The sequence below is a fragment of the Equus quagga genome, chromosome 8 (assembly GCF_021613505.1).
Source record: "Equus quagga isolate Etosha38 chromosome 8, UCLA_HA_Equagga_1.0, whole genome shotgun sequence".
Classification (NCBI taxonomy): domain Eukaryota; kingdom Metazoa; phylum Chordata; class Mammalia; order Perissodactyla; family Equidae; genus Equus; species Equus quagga.
In genome coordinates, this window is record NC_060274.1 from 129471350 (window position 1) to 129490474 (window position 19125).

Below are 19125 nucleotides of genomic sequence, written 5' to 3' on the forward strand. Positions count from 1 at the left end.
TCTCTACCATGGCATTACCAAGTCACCCAGACCTACCTGCTGATTCCCATCTGCTCCTAGGGTCCATGCTGTACCTTCATTTACACGGTGCTAACCCAAATCCAAATCTTCATCTCAAGCCTAAAAGACTGACTCTCTTCCTGTCAGCACTCTCATCCCTACCCTGCCCTGCATGTCAGCTTACAGCTCCCAGACCAGTTTCACTGCTGGACCACAAGAGATTTTAATTTTGTTTGCTTTTTTCTCTGTTTTCCAAATGTTCTAATGCAAACATCTGTAATCCAAAATTAAATATATAAGAAAAAAAGGTAAACAAGCATCCTGCTGGCTACTTTCATCAAGTTCAAACTCATCTATGTTTCATGCTTTTCCTCATTCTCTGCCACCCACCGAGACAGTCATTCTTTTCTTCTATACCCCAGTACATAACCTTGTTCTGATGCCAGTGTCCTCAGCAATAGCCTTGGAGCCGGCCTGATTTCTCCTTCCACCTCGTTCTATTTGGAACTTGCTCTCCCTTCCCCATTTTTACTCCAATTATGCCCATTCTTTCAGGCCCACCCAAATCTTACATCCTCCATCAAGGCCGTCCTATGCCAGGAGTCCACACTGCAGCCTTCTTCTCTGAACTCACTCATTAATACACACATGTGCCACCTGATTCAGCAAACTATACAGTATGCATTGTGCATACTATACCCTTACATGTTAGGCCTTTTACACAATAATTTATTATATATATGACAACCTTTGTTAAATGTAACCATTAGTTATTTCTCTTCAAGGCTAAAAGTGTTCTCTAGTGCTAAACTTATAGTTACTATTTCATAATGCCTAATTACCTAATTTAAAACCCTGTAATCTTCTCATATCACATACTTTTGATTTTCTTATTTATTTCTTCAAGTCAGGTCTGCTAAACACCATGCCACTGCGACCTTGATCCCTGAAGATACCCCTGCCCCTGGCTCTTCCTCTCTCCCTTTCTATTTCAAATTGAACCCTCTCAATAGTGGACTCTGAATCTCTGAACCCAGAAATCCAATCAATAAAAATATACTTAAATGCAAAATTCACATTTTAGCCAAGGTACACTGTCTTTAGGCATAAGGAGTAATAGTGATAAAATGCTTTCATTTTAAAACGTTTCTGATGTTTATTGTAAATTTGGAACATACAGAGAAGTATAAAGAAAACAATAAAAATTACATGTAACTGCAGTACCCATCATTAAAAGGTTTTCATTTAAGCTAACTTGAAAGACTATCCTCATGTAAATACACATTTGTAACACAGATGTGAAAAACATTGAATAGGGATATCAACAAAATTCCTGTTCTTAAGAGGGGAAAAAAGGCCAATTTTTCAAGGACGGCTATTAAATTGATGTAGTAAGTACAAAAAGAGAGGATTTTATAACTTTAAAGAACTTCCAGAATTTACAAGAGACACAAACTAGAGGAACCATAATTAAACTTACTAATCGCTGGGATAGAGAAGAGGTCAAATTCGGGCTGACGACACCACGTGCATGAAAGCCGAGTCTGGCCAGTCCTCTAACAGTGCGACCTAAACACACCCGCGGCCCCGATCCCGTCACAGGCACAGGGAGAGCAGCAGGACTCCCTCCAACTCCCCTAGCGTCCTTGACAGGCCCCTTCTCAGAGGCTTCCATAGAGACGGGGACTAAATACTCCTCAAAAATAGCATCTAACACCAAAACTACAGAAAGGGACTAGGCCTGTGAGGTCAAACAAAATGGTAAACGCTGAACTGCAGCGTTTCCCCCGACTGACCACTAATTTGAAACAAAGTACTCTATGTAATTTAAAAATGAGCGTGAACAATACCAACTTGATTTTGTATAATAGTTTTGTACAGTTTGAGGGCTTTTTTAAGCTGGAAGTTGCGAAGACAAAATACAATAATATTAAATATTCACTTCTCTCACTACCCAGAATTAACCACTGTTAACATTTTGGTTCCTTTTCAGGTAATTCTTATATATTTTATATGGTTGATGTAATACTCTACATAACTATGGGGGTTTTTTTGGTGAGGAAGATTGGCCCTGAGCTAACATCTGTGCCAATCTTCCTCTGTCTTGTATGTGGGATGCAACCACAGCATGGCTTCATGAGTGGTCTGCCCTGGGGATCCAAACCCATGAAGCCCAGGCTGCTGAAGCATAGCACGCAAACTTAACCACTATGCCACCGCGCCGGCCCCTACACAACTGTTATATCCTGCTTTTTCCACTTAAAACATTTCCCATGTCTTTATATATTTTCATAAAACATGATTCAAAGCTGGCTCCGGAGCCTGACTACGGTGTCAAAGTGCAGAACAGGTTTCTCACGCATTTCCAGACTGTGGGTGGTCTGGCTGCTTCCGATTCTGCATCTTAGAAACAACGCCGTGCTTTCACCTTACACGTCAATCTGCTCTTATTCCTATCAACCTGGGGTAAGTTCCTAAACACGAGGACTGCAGAGGAAGAGAACACGTATTTGGAGGCTGTGACACAGCTCGCGTTCTCTAGAGAAGCGCGGCACTGACCAGCACTGCTGCCCGCAGCTGCACAGCACTGAGGACACCGCGACAAACCTGATGAGCCAGAACGCTTACCTCAGTGCTACTAGAAAGTGCACATCTGCGGTTACAGAGGGGATCAAATGTTTTGTTACACTTATCGCTTGCAATTCCTCTTTATAAAAAAGTTGTCAATTCATTTTTCTGCCTTATTTACTGAAGTTTTATTGTTTCTTATTGATCTGTATGAGCCCTTTATTCATTAAGAAAATTTTTTGCTTTTATTTCTGACTGAATTTTCCTTGTCATCTTTTTTTTTTAATGCTGAGGAAGATTTGCCCAGAGCCAACATCTGCGCCAGTCTTCCTCTATTTTGTACACAGGTCACTGCCACAGCATGGTGCTGATGAATAGTGCAGGTCCGCGCCCAAGAACCGAACCTGTGCCACCAAAGCAGAGCAGGTCAAACTTAACCACTGTGCCATGGGGCCAGCCCCTCCTTGTCATCTTTTAATTTCACTTTTATTACTTTTTCATATTCAAGTTTTAAATCTTTGTAATTCTTTAGATTAAAAGGCCATTTTCACCCACTAAAACTTTAAATCTTAAAACTAATCATGAATACTTAAATAAAATTACAAGTGTGTCATAAGGTCATATTGAATATGCATTTTAGTAAATAGCTTCTCTAAAAGTGGTTTACCAACAGGTCACAAATGGGATCGTATAAAAGCCCAGAACTGTCAGTGTGAGCAACCCAAGATGCACCGTAAGCACACTTACCTGAGAGAGGCAGGCAGTGACTCCAAAGAAAATCTGACACGACTCTGGAGAGAAACCATTCACTCTGTTTTACAGTTATTAAGATTTCAATGAAAGAAGATTAGTGCAACTGTGCTCACTAACAGACACACCCTTTTTGCCCACCTGGACATTACCCACCCGCTCCTTCCCGCTCAGTCCATTCAGGAAAGAGACAGACTGAAGCTGACCCAACAAGAGCAAAGGGCAGACTGGCAAACAGAGAACTGACCACGGAGAGAACTGAAAGGTCTCCGTCAAGTGCGTTTTCAAATCTAACCTCTCCACTTACAGCAGCAATCAAACGGGCACAACATTTTCAGGGGGGTAAACATTTGACCTCTGAGCTAGCTAACCATCCAAACATACATACACTCATACACGTAGATACATACATACTCATACGGGAGAACACTTATTTTAACAGCAAATTAAGTTTACTTTGGAAGGAAACATTAATGTGATGACTTCTGTTGCATAGTAGAGAGAATCCTTCATAAAAGAACTTGCCTTCTAGTTTTATTACCATCACTTACTTTGCAAACTTGGGCAAGACAACTCTGAGCTTTAGTATCTCCTTTGCTAAAATAAGTTAGAATATATAATTCCCAAGATCTTCCCAGTTCTGAAGCTCTTTTAAAATTCATTCAGAATATTTCCTGAGAGCTTACTATGTGCAGACACTGGGCATGTGGGTACACACAGCAGACGTGGCCTCCAGGAGCTCATACTTTAAACTTTTTGAAGAATTTGGAGTGTCTAGAATTTCCTCCCTACAGGGGGAAAGTACAGCTACTGAGGGAGAAGTGAATTAAGAAAAATGGGTGAGACTGAAAATTCTATGGCAATTTGGAATCTCCTATGGAGGGCTGCTAAGTCTCATCAAGACAGGAGCCCACATGACTACAAGAGGCTCTGCAGACCCCAGCATCATGCCTGCAGCCCCCTCATCCAAGATGCTTCCATCCTCCTATCTTAGCTCTGGCACTTTCTACTTCCAAAGACTTGGGGAAACAGGAACAAAGGCATATCTAGACTGTGCTGTCTAACACAGTCCGGGGCTCCCCCTTCTGTCCCTTTAAGCTTCTTTGGGATGGACAAGTAAGAACTCAAAGAAGACAACTACTTTGGAATTTTTGTGTGTGGGGTACAGGATCCAGAAAAGGAAGACTAGCCTCTTACCTTCAAAAACATCCCTCCCACCCCCAGTCTTTTATACCTGCGCTTATTAAAAAAAAAAAAAAACAAACTCTCAAAAAAACAAAACAGGAACCAATTTCCTCTGACTTTTTAGATTTTGGATGAGAAATCTTAGAATTTTTGAGTTAGAGCTGCTAAGTTCTGCACATTCTCCAGGAACTGCTTACAAAGGGATATTTTCTGTTTATTTGAGGTCCCCCATAAATATTTCAGACAAGATTCCCTGCATCCTCATTGATTCAGTAAGTAATAAATGCATTTGCAGGCACCGCCTGGCAGAGCTGCAAAACAAAGCGGGTTGAATGACCTCATCTCGTGCCCAGGGCTGAGATTTTAACATCCTCACTGTACGGCACCAGGCACCCTCAACAAGAAGTGATCTTCAAAATCAGTTATGCATGGAGTGACCCTCCAGGGAGGGTTCCTATTCCCAGGGCGAAACAGGAGCCACGCAGCCCAGAACACTGAACAGCAGCCTACAGTGTCTCATGATGCGACATCTAGCACAGTGCGGGGTGGACCTGAGTTCTAGAGTCACACTCAAGAAATGTCAAAGAGGGGCTGGCCCCGTGGCCGAGTGGTTAAGTTCGTGCGCTCCGCTGCAGGCGGCCCAGTGTTTCGTTAGTTCGAATCCTGGGCACAGACATGGCACTGCTCATCAGACCATGCTGAGGCAGCGTCCCACATACCACAACTAGAAGGATCCACAACGAAGAGTATACACCTATTTACTGGGGGGCTTTGGGGAGAAAAAAGGAAAAAATAAAATCTTTAAAAAAAAAAAAAGAAAGAAATGTCAAAGAACACGTGCACACGAGGGAGCTCCTTGAGGGCAGAAGTGAGGTCTTGTTGACCCCTCTATTTTCAGTACCCAGCCTGCAGCAGGTGTTCAATATGTGCACTGAATTAATAAACCTTCCACCCAACATAATTAAAAAGAATAACAATGCATGTTACAAAACTAAAAACATTCTGACGTTCTCCTCCCTAATCTGTTCTTTAAATGACTCATGACTTGATCCATACAGACTTAGAATTTTGGAACTACTCCGTCTAACTAGACAACACAAAAACGATCTGTTTCAATGACAAGAACACTGAGGTCCAGAGAAGCAGGCTGCCCAAGATCATAAAGCCAAGTCCCAGAAGAACCAGAACTCCCACCTCCAGGTCGCAGCCTGGAGCTACTTCCACACAGCTGGTCTGCTGCTTTTCCACGGGTAACAACAAGGATCAGGTACATAAAATCTGATACAGGATGGAAAATAGTAGGAATACACAGTGCACACAACACAACTTGCCCTAACTAACATGTCTACTCTTCCCTCAGTAATGATCATTTCAGTGTGAAACCCAGAGTCCTCCTTCCCCTCCTCCCTTCCCCCAGAAAGGATACGGCAGAAGAGCTCCACACTGAACGGACAGAAGCACCCAGGAAGGCTGAAAGAGAAAACATTAACAGGAATCAAAAACATTTCCAATCAGCATCAAAACGACATTAGTTCACTAGTGTTGCTCCTAGAAATTAAAGGCTCTGCTATAAAGTGTTCAGACTAAAATTATGAGTATTCACGTAGCAGAAATATCAGAGTCGAAGATTAGTTATTAATACCCAAGGTGAAAAGCCCAATTATAGAGTGAAACGCTACCAGATCTTAAAAAATTCTTACGTACAGAACTTTAAATTCTGGGTTTACACACTCATTATTGCTTACGCATAGAAACTGTCTCACAATGGCAGGGAGGGGATCTGACAGCCATGCCCCCCCCCATCCAAAGTATACCGGCCCCTCCTAAGTTCCTTTCTGGAATCCTGAATCCAACCAAGACTAAAGAGTGAGGTTTTTTCAGTGAAGCCAAGCAGATACAACAGTTTGCAAACCATAAAAAGTATTTCTAACTGGTAATTTTTTTATGAATACCGAAACACAGATTAATTATAAAACCTTAATTACTACCTTTTGGGTAACTTACAGTTTTGAAAAATTATCTTATCTTATATTTCTATATTTACCTTTGAAAATTACATTACCTTGATAGCTCTGCTTCACAAAATTACTACGTAAAAATATAATAATGCCCCATTTAGCCAGCTGAATTGCAGAAACTTCAGCCAAGTGACACATACGTACATACTCATTACTCACGCCTCAATTCATATATCAAATCTTTATTGAGAATCTATTTTGCACCAGAGATGGTGCAAGGCACTGGGGATATAATGAAGAACAGAAATGTGGTCTTCGCTCTCATGCAACCGATATCCCAAGGTAACGACCTCCAAACTATTTTCGCCATGTACACCTTAAAAGAACTGAAGAAAACGAAGTACCTTCTCATCATTTTTTAAGTGATGTCAACAATTTTGCAGCATAAGTTTACAGAAGTGTATCATCTGCAAACGGAGTGTATTAATGTTAAACATTTTATAAAATAAAGATTGGCTCTACTTGGGATAATTATCTCATGATGATTTGATAATTGTATCAAATGTTTTAACTAACTTATTGGATAACGTGCACCAAGCTGAAAGAAAGGGACTCCACGTTTCTATCCACGCACTTTATCCAGCCGAACTGCACATTTCTGATAGTCCTGGGAAAATGTAAGGGCACTGGCCACATCAGTAACCCATCCTGGCTGCGACTCTTCTGCACTCAGAACATCTCCACAGGGGCAGCTTTATTCTCAACAGTGAGAACTGGAGGCCCTCGGAACTCCGTGGTTGCATGGCTGAGCACTGGGGCGGTTTCTTGAAACCAGTATTTCTAGTTTCCCTTTGTCTAGTGAACAGGAGGATTTTCAGAGCCCAGGGCGATGCACTGTAATACCATTTGCAAGGGTGCAGATATGACTTCTCCCAAGTGCAGTGGGAGAGAGGCCACTGTGACCGGAGGAGTGTTCTCAGGCAGCTCCAAGAAGGCCATGTAAGCACACGGCCTCTGGAAAGGCCCCCTCTACGACTGGCCATACAGCAGACACCCTGGAAAGCGGCCCCTCTGGGAGCTGGGGGTCAGGTAAGCAGGGTATCCTGCTGAAAGACTGCTTGGCCAGCTATCAAAGTCCACACAGAGCAGAATCGCCCGCAGGTCCTCAGATACATCTAGATAAAACAATGCAAAGGTAAGTAAAGACACACTAACAGCAACAAAGCAGACAGCAGTGGAGAACTGGAAAAGCACAGTAACATAAGGAGCTATTTATCCCAAAGGCTAATAACAATATATAAAAATAAACCCACTCCAAGTGAACATAATTAACATTTCCAATGATGCCCCAAGAGCACTGAGGAAATTCCATTAAATAAATTATTTTGAAAGTTCTGGTGCCTAAAGAAGTTTTAAACAGCTGAAAATTCAAATACGTAAAAGATAGATAAACTGTCACCACGCGTAAGGCTAACTTATTTTTAACAGGCATTTGTCAAATTTAATACAAAGGTAAAGGCCAAGGGCTATGTGCTTGGGGAACCAGGCCTCCACCCCAATCAGCTGAACTCCACCGTTAGCAGCAGCCGCCAAGAGAAAAAGCCTATCAGGTGCAGGCCAAGAAGATCAGGGTCTACCGGCACCACCCTGGAGTGAAAACAAACTGCTGGATCAGTTCTGAAATGTTCCATCGTCCCGTAATGTAACACGGCAGCCCAAGACAATACAGGTGCTGCCATCAGTTCAGGCAGGCTGGAGTGCTGAAGGACGAAACAACAGCATCCCTGGGATCTGTTCTAAAACACTATAGCCAAAGGGGTAAAAGGCAGGATGGGGAGGTATGAAGCTAGATCAGCAAAATGGAGGTAGGCGCGGACGCTGAGTAACGGGTACTTTTATGGAGCCTGCCTATAGCCTGACTTTTCCGGGACACAACTACTGTGTAAAACGAAGTCTGCTTTGTTTAGCTCAGAATTTTAGTAAGGACTGATCAACACTTTGAAATGTCACCTCACAGCTGGCGACTCCACTTGTAGGATATGAGGATCAATGCGCAGCTGTGGCAGCCACATTCACCGTGATTCTATACACAGCAGCACCTGACTCCCTTATTCCATCCTCTGGTGTAGTTGTGCCCAAGCATTTACATATTGAAATGCATACTTATTACGTACTTTCCTTTTTTCTCCTCTCCATTTCAGTTTGGGCAATGTATATACACACATAAACATACATACACATGTACATATCTATTTTAAATTATGTGATGTCATCTTATGCATGACTGTCATTTTAGGATAATAAAAGGGGTATTACAAAATCTTTGTTACGAACAGGGGCTTGGGGTCACCAGATTTAAGAGCTGCTGCTGTAAGTGGTCTGGTAACAATGACCTAGGACCCCAAAATCTGTTAATAAGATTGCCTCTTCAGGTTCCCTATGAAACCTATGCAGTATATGGAAGTCACTCTGACGAGACAATAGGCCCCAGGCTATTGTCTGGGAGAATGAAAGTCTGTAGACAGGGGAAGGGCCTGAGCCCCAGTACCTACAGCTAAGGAAAAATAGAAGCAAATTGAGACAAAACAGGGTCCACGGGAGCAGCACCCAAGGCCATAGCCCACGGCCTGTGAAGCCCGTCTCTCTTACAAAACGGCATCAGTTGAACTGGCCAGGAAGCCTGCTGATACTCAGTCTTCACAAAGGATCTACTGCTGAGCGAGCCCAAGCTGGTCACGCTGAAACAAGCACTCTCGCACAGGAAGGTGACCACGTATTTCATCACCGCGAATTAATAGTCATTCTGACTTACATAGCAGTCTCTTGAGAGTCTGGTTTAGGAGAATCTTCTCATGAGACAGATCTGCTTTCAGGTTTATTTTCAAAAATCAAGTTTCTAAGTTTGTAAGGCAGAGTTTCAGACCATGGATACTGGTGTGTAGTTCAGACTTCCCAGCAGCCAGCCAGCTTCTCTGCTTCCCAGCCTGACTTAATGGCAACCCTTCCTAGCTCCTACCTCTGTCATCATTAAAGCACAATAACTTTCATACTGATTTTTAAGGCAAAGCATTTAATAGCATGAAGAGGAGGAAAAAATGGTAGTGGAATAGAAGTATTTTAAAACAAATACATAATACAGAAGATTAGAAAAAAGGGGCCGGATGCGTGGCTGAGTGACTAAGTTCGCGCGCTCCGCTGCGGCGGCCCAGGTTTTGGATCCTGGGCACGGACATGGCACCGCTCGTCAGGCCACGTCGAGGCGGCGTCCCACATCCCACAACTAGAAGGACGTGCAACTAAGATATACAACTGTGTACAGGGGGGGTTTGGGGAGATAAAAGCAGGGGGAAAAAAAAGATTGGCAAAGGTTGTTAGCCCAGGTGCCAATCTTTGGGGGTGGGAAAAAAAAAGATTGGCAACAGTTGTTAGCCCAGGTGTCAATCTTTAAAAAGAAAAAAGAAAAAAATGTTGAAGGATCAAAATTACAAAATTAAATCTTACAAACATACATTTAACAGCAGTCAGTGCAACTATCAGCCACAACAGAGCAGCATGGTATAAAGATCAACAAACTCTGCACAATTCAGCCACCAGCTGAGACCCCCACTTTCTAGAATAAACCACCTATAGGTCAAGTTGGACACAAGTACTGACGGCCACTCAGTGGACAATGTCACAAATGGTCATTGTGACCCTTGTCAGAGGGTAAACAGCACAGCAGATGGGGAACAGGACCTCCTTCAACTTGTGCAGCTGGAAGTGAGGACCACTTGCCCCAGCCGGGATGGAAAGGAACCCTGTTCCAGGAGTGACTGACAGGACTCAGCCTGCTTCTGGAATCAAATACACTTTCTAGCGAGAATTCACCACTGCCCATCTGTTTCAGGCCAACCCACCCACTTCCTACGACACATGTCCGCAGCTTAGCATTCTCCCAGACAGCGACAACATCGGGTCATCCCAGAGCAGGTGTATAAGCTGATCGACCTAGAGTTACGGGTCACGTACAGAACCCTCACCACAGGGCAATCTAACTCAAAGGGCCTTCAACTAGGTAGGTGCTGAGACGCCCAAAGGGTTTTATTCATCTGGCCGCTTCCCTCACAAAGCAGTACTTCAGCAAACAGGCTGAGAAGAGTTATATTAAAACTTCGATGTACTGGTTTCAAGATACATGATGAAATGCATAAAAATAATTAGATTTACTACCAACCTTTACGACAGGTAAATCAAAGACTTCCCGAGCTTCTCCAACCTCTGGATTGTCCCCGTCTTCTGAAATGATGTGCGAGGCTAGTGCGTTATAGGACACTTCCTTAGCTTTCCCAGCTTTGAGAAGCTGAATTACCTTTAAAAAAAACCCACACAAATTAAAATGGAAAATACTCCATTTCATTACTGGTTTACACAAATTATTGTGAATAATGAAAACTCTAATAAAAACACACATGTTCTCCAGACAAGATTAATAACCTTTCACTGAGTCACACACAATGAAACATTTGTGGACCAAGAAACACAGCACGACTTGGTTCACTGACCAAGTATGGCGGCTACTGTGTGCCAGGTACTAGGTGATGTCTGTCCTGAAGACAGAAGGACGGACAGTTAGAATGCAGAACCCTGAGCGTGGAGACTGGGCATATGACATTCCCAGACCTCAAACTTAAAGGCTTGGGGATGAGTAGTTTCACTGCAAATGGGAAGGTTTCTGGAAGAGGAGATATATAAGCAGAATCCTTACAAATCTAAAGGAGTCAGTCAGGCAAAAATATGGCCACTGTCTGGAGAGAGCAGCGTTCAACACTCCAGGCAGGAAAATACGGATCAGACCATAGGTGGTCTTTCTTATGTGCTATGCAAAAACGTTTGTATTTTATTCTAAAATAAAATAGAGAAGTGTCTTCTGAAGAGACAAGGGAGGATTTTAAGCAGGGAAGTGGCATGATCAGATTTTACAGGAAGACTACTGTCAGTGTAAGAAGAATGGGCTGGATTGGCTGTATGACTGGAGCCAGGAGACCTGTTAACTGCTGCAGTAATCCAGGTGAAGAGACAGGTCACTGAACTAAAGGACTACCACTAGGGACAGGCAGAAGGAAGATGTGAGAATCAGCCAGACTGGTGACTGGAAGGGGTGTAGGCACACAAGGAAAGAATGAAACGTGCTGCAGAACAAGAGCACCACTACTGGGGACCGTGACACAGGAGCGGAGGGCAGGGAGCCCTTCTGTGGCTGCCATGCAGGAGATCTAGGAAGATACAGCCCGGGGTATCCAGGAAAAGACTCGGGTCCCACTTTGGCGGTGGGGAGTCATCAGCTTTTAAAGATGGGAGCCAAACCTCTGAGTCAATGAGATCCCGGGAGCACAGAGTGGGAGGAGACTGGAGGGTATCCACCCATAACACAGACTTCAGGGGCAGGTGGAAGGAAGGGCAGAACCCTAGGGGAGTGGTATACGCTCAGAGGAGCTGAGTGAGCACCTATATGAAGGTAATGCAGTGCCCACACAGCTAAATCTACCCACAAGTTGGACAAACTTTTTGGAATACTATATTGACCATCAATAGATGTGAAATGGAGCAGATGCTAAGTATTCGTTTAATAAATGAAAAAACAATGGTCATTAGCCACAAACGACCTCCAAGCATCTTCAGCTTCACACATCCATTCAACCTGTCTCACAGAAAAAGGCACCCCTCCTTGTACCCACCCTCAGGTCTGTGTTTCTCACCTTACTGCCTTTTTTATGAGTCTTGAGATTTCAAGCTCTCCCCCTCAGCCTAGAAACAAGTCTTCCACTGCATAACATGTAGGCACGTGCACACAGACCCATGCCCTGGCCTTCTCTTTCTCAGGCCACCTTTTCTGCTTCCTTTCAATCACAAATTTGTTGAAACAACCCAGCTTTCTGTCTTCACTTCCTATTTGTCCTTTAACTCACCACTACCCAGCCTCTTCTACCAACACTCTACTGAAAATACTCATAGTTTTCACGAACTTTAAGGACAAAACCACTAGCTTCTTTTCAATCCCCACACTACTGAATCTCTACCTTACTACATTTATCTCACGTCACTGCTCCAGAGGTGCTGATCATCCTGATGTATCCCAAATACATTAACACCTTCATTCCTTAGCATATACATTCCACCTGAAAGAAATAATCTTTCACCCTCTTCATAACTTCTGCTTATCTCAAGACCCAACCAAAATGACACCTACTTTGAAACATTTCAGTGGGGCTTTCTCTATGCATCCCAGTGGAGAAATCTGTTCCACCAGCACCTACCACCCCACGCTACGTCTTCACTATATATACACATATATGTACACACACACACATATATATATAAAATGTCCCCACCTCCCCCCTCAAGGATAACGCTCAGGTCTTATTCTTTATATTATACTCAGTACCTACTCCAATGCCTGACACATAAGAGATGTTCAACACATGTGAACTTCCTGAATTCATGTTTACAAGATTCAGAAAATCAGAAGATCTGGCTCTAAACTTTTTAGAAAATATACTGTTTCAGCTCAAAGTGGTTTGCCAAGAAGATTTTTAAGCACTTAGTTTTGATTCATAGTTGGGCAAATATGGTTCCAGTTCAGCTTGTTCCAGGTTTTAAGTAACATTTGGTTCAAGTTCCTTGTAAGAGGCAAAGTCCTAAAATGAAATGAGGGGCAGGGGGTTAGGAAGCAGAAGGGAAGAAAAACGGCAGTGAAAGAAAAGGAAATTAAGACTGGAAAAAGCTACCACTGTTACAGGCACTCATTTGATCACTCGGGGTTCAGCATCCGTTTATCTTTAAATTCAAAGCTAAAAGTCTCTTCACCCTAAAGTTACAGTAGAAAAAGGATCACCCTGGGGTCATGCAAGAGAGTTTAGTTACTAAGACACCACCAGACAAGCCTCTGGAAGGCCAAGACCAAGGAGCCTCCCACAATACCTTGTAAGCCAACCGAGTTTGTTACATACAGTCCCCACTCTCCCAGGCCTCAGTATGGGTCACCCACTGCTCACGCCCCTCCTTCTAACTTAGCCCTGGCTGCTAATGAGACACCTAAGGTGGGAGAACCACACAGATAAGCTAAATTGTGAAGATTAACCTGAAGAGGACAGTCAACTAAGATTCTTTCCCACCACGGAAGGATAACATTCTGACATTTCAACAGAAGTTCTTACTCAGAAAAACCTTAGGAAAAGCCACAGGATCCTCTGGCGTGAGCCCAAACTACAAAAAATTAAATGTTTAGTGTGTTGGTACTACCAGGGTATTTTCCACATTTACTGTATAACTTGCCCAACTAGGAAAATCAAGGAATACGAATCGGCTGGTGGTGAAGTGAGCGCTTCTCAGCCAACACAAGAGGACCTGGGCTGCGCGGCCCAGGCACGCGAACCGGCCAACTGTCCCCTTGACAGCCTGGAACTCGGGGTCCCCACGCGAGCTCCAGGGCCAAGGTTCCCGCTCCCGAACCTGTCACCTGTCCACCTCTCCGACCTACCGCCCTGGGAGCCGGGACGCTGGAGCGGAGCGGGCAGCAGGAAGGATGCCACCCTCGAAGGAGCAGAAAGTAGGAGTCGGGCCGAGGCGGCGGGCTCGCGGGCTTACTGCCATGCGACAGGACGCCAGTCCTCACCAGGCGGGGGACGGTGACAATTGGCGCTAGGCCCAAGTTCGGGCTATCGGAGGGGCGTCGTGCAAGCGAGGGGCCCGGGCGCAGGCCCCCACCCACGTGCCTGCCCCTCCTCTCGGGTCTGAGCGCACCCGCAGGTCCCCTCCCCGCCGCGGGTCCTGCAGAGCACCCCCCAGATCGCCCTCCCTTCCCCCGGTCCTCGAGGTCCCCACCCCCCGGAGAGCGGGTCCGGTAGACCCCGGTCCCTTCCCTCTCCTTGGGCCCCGGTTGCAGGCCTGCTCGGCGCAGGGCGGCCCAGCCTCCGCGCGGCCAGGCCGGCCGGGACCAGGCGGCGGGGCCCGACGTTCTGCGCCCAGCGCGCGCCCGAGGCGGGAGCGGGGCCGGGCCGGGGACGCGGCCGGCGGGCGGGCGGGGGCGGTGCGGTACCTGCGGGTCGATGTCGCCCACCGCGTAGTACTTGACCTCCTTGAACATCTCCTCCGGAACTTGGGGCGCCGGGTCCGACATGGTCGCGGCGGCTCCCGCCCCGCCCCGCGGGGCCCTCTCCCCAACGGCGCGGCCCACGGCCCCCGCACGGTCCTGCGAGGCGGGCCCGCTCCCCCGCCCTCCGCGCCCCCGCCCGCGCCGAGCGGCCCGAGCGCGGGAGCCGCGCGCGCCCTGCGGAATGCACCATCCTGTGCGGCGCCGAGGGGGAGCTCCTAGGAGCCGGCCGCCCGCGGGCGCCGCGCAGCGCCTCCGCTGCAGCCCGCGGTCCCCAGGGCACGGGCACCGCCCAGCCCGCTGCGGAGACCGGGGGACCGTAGCGGCCGCTTACTGAGTGGGGGGGTCCCGGTGAAGCGGGAAAACACGCCCCCCACTCGGTGCGGCCGCAGTGGACCGGCCCAGGGAAAAAGGGAACGCGAGGCCCCTCCCGTCACCACGCGCGGCTGCTCGGGTCGCGCATGCGCGCGGCGGGGGCGGAGCCTGCGGGCCAGGCGGCGGGAGCGGGCCTCGGGCGCTCTGGCCGGGGTCTCGGGGCCGTGGGCACAGAAGAGCGGAGTGTCGGCGGCTGCTGCCCGACGGGACCCGAGGTAACGCCCCGGCGCAGCGGCCGAGGGGGGGCCGGGGGCCGGTCCCGGCGGCGGGGCGGGGCGCTGGCCGCGTCGCACCGACGCCGCAGGCCGGCTTCTCCCCGCCTGGCCCGAGCCCCTCTCCCGCCTGGGCCGTCGGAGCGAGCCCGCCCCGCCCCCGGAGTCCTGACGACCGCGCGCCGCGACGTGCCCCGCCTCTGCCGTCCTCCCGGGGCGGGGCCTGTGGTCCGCGCGGCCCGCGCGCTCGGTTCCGGCCGCCCGGGGAGCACCGCAGGGCGTCGGGAGAACGACGGGAGTGAGCGTGCGTGGAAGTTGGTCCCGAGGAGGAGGAAGCTTTCGGAGCCCCGGTGCCGCCCCGATGCGACCTGAACGCGCTTCCGAGGCACGGCTGAGTGGGCCCGCGGGGCTGGAGGCGGAGCGGCGTGGGGCCCCGTCCGCCGTCCTGGTCCGGGGTGCGGCGGCGGCGGCCTCGTGCGCGCGGTGAGCGGCTGCCCACGGGGAGGGGGCGAGCGCGCCCAGCCTTCTCAGTATTCGTCCGTTTTCTCTTCCTCGTGCTTCTGTCTTTTGCCGTTTTCGTTTGTCTTTAGAACAGCATGAAACAGCCACATTGTAAAGCTAACGGATTTCCTTTACAAATAATAAAAGCATTCAGAGTTTGCCTGAATGAGTAAGAACTTACGGTCCTTCCTTTGAATACCCAGGAATATGTTTAGTATTCACCATTGCAACATTTTACATTGGCCGTTGAGAAAATGTCAGTGTAATAAATTAGTTGTAAATAGAACTGAAATTAGCGTGCCCTTTATTGACCTGTGTGAGATAACTTGGTGAGCACTTTTCTTCTTTGGTTGCATAGGAGCTAACCATGTGGTATTATGTTAAAACACTTAAAGCATACCCTAACCGGGTATCGTGTAAGTTAAAAAAGAACTTGGAACACCCAGCAGGACAAGCTTACCCTACTATGACTTCTGATAGTAAGGTAGATTATGGAACTAAGTAACCTGTTTAAAATGTCATCAGCCTGTCGGAAATTGTAGGACACCCCATGTGAACCGTGCAGGTCAGTGTAGTACTGTCAGTGCAAATAATATAACTGATCTAAAAATCATCATAAGGTGAGCCAGATGTGAGGACTAGCCTGGGCCCTCCTTCGGCAAGGAAGGAAGGGCACCAAAGAAGTAGGGTGTACAGAGTGGCTGTATACTATCAAAGAGCGTGTATCGCATATGAATGGAATGTCCCTTTTACAGAAGTCACAAGACTGCCTTGTTGGCACAGCAGTTCACACAGCAAGTAGTAGGTCTGCTATCTCGAGCTGGGTGGTCACAGGAGAGTGCAGCCATTGGTTCCTAGTCTAGGGAGATGCTTATCCTTAAGGAAATGGGAATGTGGGGAAGTTGCACCTTTATCTTAAGGCCATTTGTTCTTGTCTTTGGGACATAGCAAATCCTTAAAGCAGCTATAAATGCATGCTCAAAGACCCCGTCACGCCCTTTTGGAAAAACAAGGTCAGGCCAAATAAGTTTTACACCAAATGGCTTCCTCATGTATTCCAGTATCCTACTGCTTGTCATTTGTTTATCAGTACGCACGTGCAGGCCTTACGGCACCCGCATAAGGCAGGCCCAGGTCACCACACAAAGAAAACATTCCGTAGAGTGCATTCAACACTGCTGCTTGCCAGAATGAGAAATAAACAGCTTTAGATGAAATCTAATTTCATGTGCATAGTGGATGTTCTGAGGAAGTCTGCAAAACTGACATCCTGAAGTTAGGAGGGATGACTCTACCAGAAGACTTACCGGTGGCAATTCAGTTTTTAAAAACTAGCACTAAAACTCCTAAAAAATGATCTTCACAAGAGGTCCGTTTCTGTAAGATATCCATATGCAAAGTTATAGAAAAAAATACCATATTGAGACTGCTGTATTTTATTCACCAATAAATAGATACTTCTTATCATTGATTTTTGTGGCACTTAGAGGATTACCCACTTTCGGATAATAACAGTATCAGTTGTTAAACAGAAGCTTTGCGTTTCCGTTAACTTTGATGCGTGTGCTACCCCCATATATGACACTCTGAGCATTAATATTTTACACTTCTTCCAACTGTGGGAGATCAGAATTGGCCACCCCAAAATGTGTTTCTTTGGCTTGATTATTTTTAGGGACAAAAGACTGAGAGAAACTTTGACCTTCCCCCTAACTGCCTAAAAAAAAAAAATTTAAGAAGTCCTGACAGGCCATCATCAGAGATAACTGTGGGTTTGATAGATTGGGAGCATCCTTGCTAAACCCATTTTTATCAAAGTTCTCTGTCTGGTCACATTGTCTGTAGATGGCCCAGCAAATATTTGTTTACCAGACATTTGCTTTTCCATCTCCATGTGAATTGTCTTCCCCTCCTTTGAAGTCCCAAACCATTATCCCCAACATCCTCCTTGTCTTTAGCTGGAGATGGTATTTGAGGTCGTGGCTTCAGCCATTTTGTTTGAGTTGCTCAGTGTTCCTGCGTTTCTCCTGTGTGTACGTGTTATTAAACTTTGATTTTCTCCTGTTAATCTGTCTCATGTAAATTTAATTCTTAGACCAGCCAGAAGGAACCAGAGGGGAGAGGAATAGTTCTTCCTCCCTACGTGGCTAAGTTCAAAACAGTTGTTTTGTTGATAATCGACCTTCAGAGAATAAACAGCTTGTTTAATGCTAATTTGGTAAGTAAAGTAATGCATTTGTGATTATCTCTTTTTGCAAAATTAGATAACCTGAGGCTAGGATAAAAGTTAAGTGTGAAGTTAGAAAAAGTGAAAATAGAGTTGGGAATATTTAACTCAAATTGTACCTACTGGTGGGAACTTGAGGCAGTGATTTAGATAAATATTTCCAAATGGCTTTTTTAAAACACATCTCTTTATATTGCATACAACAATCTCAGTCGTGTTCTCATGTTCAGTTCGGTTCAGCTAGTCACACACCCCTGAAAGGTAGCTATTAGCAATGTTCGGTAAACCTTTAGTTAGGGTTTATGGACTACATTTAACCTTTTCTTGAAAGGGAATACTTAAGTTACCGGCACAAACAGGCCAGAGTTTTATCGCAGGAGAACCTGGGAACCCAGAGGGCGTTGTGTCTTTATGGGAAAGGTTTAGTCGACTAACCCACAGGGCACAGTTGTCCCCCGTAGTCATCTAGCTATTAAGTGTAGTAAACCTAAAAAACATGAGTGAGGGAAAGAAGTAAATTACCCCAAATCCTATCCCTAGAAACAACACTTAAAATCCTTGTAGACTTTTCCCCTCACATAAAAGTATTTTTTGAGGCGGGTCTGGTGGCATAGTTGGTAAGTTAGCGTGTTCCATTTCGGCAGCCCAGGGTGCACAGGTTTGGATCCCCAGTGTGGACCTAGCACCATATGTCAAGCCACGCTGTGGCAGCATCCCACATAAAAAATAAAGCAACAGTCTTCCTCAAGCAAAAAGAAAAAGATTGGCACAGATGTTAGCTCAGTGACAATCTGTCCCACAAGAAAAAAAAATTTTTTCCTTAAAAAATATTATTCCACATGCACTCTTCTGTTGCTGCTTAAAAAAAAACAAAATAAGAATGTCCTTCCATGTCAGTAAATAATAGATCTACATCATTTAATGGATGATACATAATACTCTGTTTTTTAATGTACTTTATCTAACCAATTCTGTATTGTTGCACATTTATTGTTTCCAATTTAACAGTTACCATGCTGCAGTGAAGCAGTCATCTTAAAGTAAGGCTACCTGTGTGATGTATTATACTGTTCCATGCTCTAAGGTCAGAAATTATGTCCGGTACCTGTCTCCCTTCTCTCTACGCACATTGCCTAGCACACAATGAGCTTATTGTCAAGAGGGCTTAGATCAGTGGCTCTCAACGATGCCAAATGGCCGTGGGGTCAAAACTGCCCAATG

General features: G+C 46.1%; 1 protein-coding gene across 1 annotated transcript in view; it reads right to left on the bottom strand.

Annotated features, from left to right (window-relative positions):
* Positions 1-14730, bottom strand: part of PAXIP1 (PAX interacting protein 1) — a 60273-nt gene extending 45543 nt beyond the window's left edge. The window contains exons 1-4 of the mRNA XM_046670225.1: positions 14536-14730; positions 10675-10809; positions 5930-5973; positions 3316-3379 (exon numbers count right to left, since the gene is read on the bottom strand). Of these exons, the coding sequence (XP_046526181.1) occupies positions 3316-3379; positions 5930-5973; positions 10675-10809; positions 14536-14616 (324 nt within the window). The 5' untranslated portion in view covers positions 14617-14730. The remainder of the gene's footprint in view (positions 1-3315; positions 3380-5929; positions 5974-10674; positions 10810-14535) is intronic.
* Between the last annotated feature and the right edge of the window lie 4395 nt (positions 14731-19125).